General features: G+C 42.8%; 1 protein-coding gene across 1 annotated transcript; it reads left to right on the top strand.

The window, feature by feature from the left end:
- Positions 1 to 1,090: 1,090 nt before the first annotated feature.
- Positions 1,091 to 2,905, top strand: LOC117129810 (uncharacterized mitochondrial protein AtMg00810-like). Its single transcript, XM_033283048.1, has 2 exons — positions 1,091 to 2,526; positions 2,569 to 2,905. Exon 1 carries the CDS (start codon positions 1,141 to 1,143, stop codon positions 2,365 to 2,367), a length of 1,227 nt encoding a protein of 408 aa, XP_033138939.1. The 5' UTR covers positions 1,091 to 1,140; the 3' UTR covers positions 2,368 to 2,526; positions 2,569 to 2,905.
- The last annotated feature ends 1,021 nt before the right edge of the window (positions 2,906 to 3,926 follow it).

Here is a 3,926-nt window from a genome sequence, read left to right as displayed (position 1 = left end):
TCTCCATTTGAGGTACTGAACAAAGCTAGGCCGCAGATTCAACATCTGAGAGTGTTTGGGTGTACCTGCTATGTATTGGTTCCAGGAGAGCTGAGGAAGAAGCTTGATGCAAAGAGCACTAAGGCTATGTTTATTGGATACTCCATCACTCAGAAAGGGTATAAGTGCTATGATCCAATAACAGGGAGGGTGTTGGTGTCTAGAGATGTCAAATTCATTGAAGGAAAAGGGTATTATGAAGAAAAGATATGGGAAGATTTGAAGGATCTTCCACAAACGCCATCAGATAAGGCAACAAATCTGAGGAAAATATTGGAGAATCTTGGGATTAGCATGACCCAGGATCAGGGAACAAGAAGAGAACCACCAAGAAGCACAAGTACTCATGAGGAGGAAAGTGAAAGGATGTCCCCTCTTGATCATGAGGGGGGAAGTGAAGCTGAATCAGGAGTGCAACAACAACAGCAAAGTGATTCAGGAAGTCATGATCAAGGAGAGACACAAGGAGAAGAGAGTCCAAGATCAGATGGAGATGCGCAGGCTGATAGAGAGAGTCCAAGATCAGATGCGCAGACTGATAGAAATGAGCAGGCAGCTATGCAAAATCGAGTCGAGTCAGTTGGGATTCAGGAACCAGAAACAGAGGTTCAACCACTGAGGAGAAGTACCAGGGTAAAGAAAGATCCATCAAATTGGGTGAACACAAGGATATACTACAATGCAGAGGCCGTAGCACATCCGACTCAAGCAGTATGTTCGTTTGCAACATATCCAGAGGAGCATGTGGTCTTCATGTGTAATCTGGATGAGAATGAGATCCCAAGGTCTTATGAGGAAGCCATGAAGCATAAGGTCTGGAGAAATTAAGTGGGTGATGAAAGGGATGCAATGATCAGGAATGACACTTGGTATGAGAGTGAATTACCAAGAGGGAAGAAGGCTGTGTCTAGCAGATGGATCTTCACAACCAAGTACCGGGCAGATGGAACTATTGAGAGACGCAAAACCAGGCTGGTAGCAAGAGGGTTTACACAGACTTATGGGGAAGACTACATTGATACTTTTGCACCAGTGGCTAAGCTTTACACAATTTGAATTGTGTTATCAATTGCAACAAACTTGGAGTGGGATCTGTGGCAAATGGTTGTGAAGAATGCTTTCCTGCAAGGTGAACTAGAAGATGAAGTATACATGCATCCACCTCCTGGTCTTGAGCATCTAGTAAAGCCAGGGAATGTTTTAAGTTTGAAGAAGGCAATGTATGGGCTAAAACAGTCACCTAGAGCTTGGTACAGGAAGCTGAGTACCACTCTCAATGGGAGAGGATTTAGGAAGTCTGAACTGGATCACACTCTCTTCACCTTGACAGGACCTTCAGGGATCATTGTGATTCTAGTGTATGTGGATGATTTGATTATCACAGGAAGTGATAAGGCAGGGATTCAGGCTACTAAGGAGTTTCTCAAATCAGTGTTTGACATCAAGGATTTGGGAGAGATGAAGTATTTTCTGGGTATTGAGATATGCAGATCAAAGGAGGGCTTGTTCATGTCTCAAAGAAAGTACACTCAGGATCTGTTGAAGGGCGCTGGTAAGCTTGGAGGAAAGACAGCTAAGACACCTCTTGAGGATGGGTATAAGGTTTTGCTTGAGGGCGAGATTGAAAACAATCAGCCATTTGAAGATGCTAAGCTGTATAGGAAGATGGTTGGGAAGCTGATCTACTTGACAATCACCAGACCAGACATATGTTTTGCTGTGAATCAAGTTAGCCAGCATATGCAAGCTCCAAAGATGCACCATTGGAACATGGTAGACAGGATCTTGAGGTATTTGAATGGCTCTAGTGGCCAAGGAGTCTGGATGGGATGCAATAGGAGTACAGAAGTGGTTGGTTATTGTGATGCTGACTGGGCCGGAGATAGAGTTGATAGGAGATCAACTACTGGGTATTGTACCTTCATTGGAGGGAACTTGGTTACATGGAAGAGTAAGAAGCAGAAGGTTGTCTCCTGTTCCAGTGCTGAGGCTGAATATAGAGCCATGTTGAAGCTGACTAATGAGCTAGTGTGGATCGAAGTGATATTGAAGCATTTGAGTATTGAGCAGACCACTCCTATGACAATGCATTGTGACAATCAGGCTGCTATTCACATTGCCTCTAATTCTGTGTTTCATGAGAGAACAAAGCACATAGAAGTTGATTGTCACAAGGTGAGGCAGATGATTGTCCTAGGAGTAATACTGCCATGCTACACGAGGAGTGAGGATCAACTGGCTGATGTGTTTACTAAGGCAGCGAGGCAGAAGACAATAGAGTTCATACTATCAAGGCTTGGACTCGTTGATCTTACTCCCATGAGCTGATCCCCTTAACCATGGAGTCTCTACTCTTTTTCCCTCATCAAGGTTTTATCCCAATGGGTTTTCCTTGGTGAGGTTTTTAATGAGGGAGATATTCATGGTTTCCAAGCTAGACAAGTTCATTTAGTCTAGCTTGAGGGGGAGTGTTGAGATGAAGATCAAGAAGTGGAGAGATGAAGCTTTGGGGTTCAATAGAGTGATGAGGCAGAGACAGTAACTTTAGAGATTTACCATGGTAACTTTAGAATTTACCTCAGTTACTTTGGAGTTACCATATCTGGATGGAAGTGACTTGGGAAGTTACCTTGGCTCTATACTGATGAAGGAACTCGTCCAAGAGAGGGATGGATAAGGATTGGGGCTAGCTGGAAAGGTAAAGCTACTTTACAGCCTGTCTAAGCATGTGAAGCATCTCAGCCTATTATTTGTATTGACCTCACATGCTTATAGTCTAAGTTGAATTCACTGAACCTAGACATGATTGTAATCTCCTTATATCTTGTATGCTCTCATCTGAATGAATTAATCTGAGTTTTGAGTCTATCTCTCTTTAATCTTTCTACTCTCTCTCATTACTCTAATCTCTTAATTCTCTCAATCTACTTACTCAAATCAATCTTATTCTCTCTTAATCCACGTTCTACACTCACTAAATCAAAATCTAATAAAGTGTGTCTTGTGAGACTCTCTATGGTGATTCAAACACCCTAGTTCATGGTTAAGGAAGAGAGAGTAAACTCACAAGAAGAAAGCTATCATGAAAGATGATCGTTATTAGACCATGGAGATGCATTGGATCATCACAAGCTTAGCTCCTTCTAGTCTCGGTTCTAAGCTTGAGGGGGAGTCTTAATGCATATGATCCATGGTCAGTAACAAGTCTTTTGCAAAATCTTCTACAAGGATCATCAACCAGACCAAGTCAGTGGCGTGTCTAGGCAAGAGGCTGTTCAGAGCAGCCTTGGAGAGTGAGGAAGAAAGCTCTCCATCAATGCGGCTTCAATGAGAGGTGATTGAGGAGAAGCTGATGAATCCATTCTGCCGTTCCAAGAAGTTGATGATGCCATGAAGATGGTGCATTGGCCGAGTTAGGAAACTCACAAAAACACAAGGGAAGTTCCCTTAGACTTTTAAACTCTTTCTTCAAATCTTTTTCATTCATCTTATTCATTGCTTGTGCTTGAAAAGATACTTAAAATGATTATGATTGAATTGTGAGATTGTGTGCATCAAGTGTGATGCAGGATATTCATTTTCTTAGTTTTGATAGGTACTGATGCACCTTTGGGATAATGTATCAGGTACCATTGCTTGAGCCTCACTAAAGGTGTTCCTGGTCATTTCCTAGCTTCTCTAAGGTGGCTGTGAAGTCTGTTGAGAGGGGGAGATCCAAACCAGTTCTATGAAGAGGGCAAGCCGTGTGTTAAGTGTTGATCAGCCTCACTGGTGTTTTGAAGATGATCTGGTCGTGTCCTAGCTTCTCTAAGATGGCTGTGAAGTCAGTTGAGTGGGGGAGACTTCAAACCGGTTCCATGAAGAGGTGAAGCTGAAGTGTGAAGTGT

This window comes from Brassica rapa, unplaced genomic scaffold (genome assembly GCF_000309985.2).
Source record: "Brassica rapa cultivar Chiifu-401-42 unplaced genomic scaffold, CAAS_Brap_v3.01 Scaffold0168, whole genome shotgun sequence".
NCBI lineage: Eukaryota > Viridiplantae > Streptophyta > Magnoliopsida > Brassicales > Brassicaceae > Brassica > Brassica rapa.
This window is presented reverse-complemented; position numbering and strand designations above follow the sequence as displayed.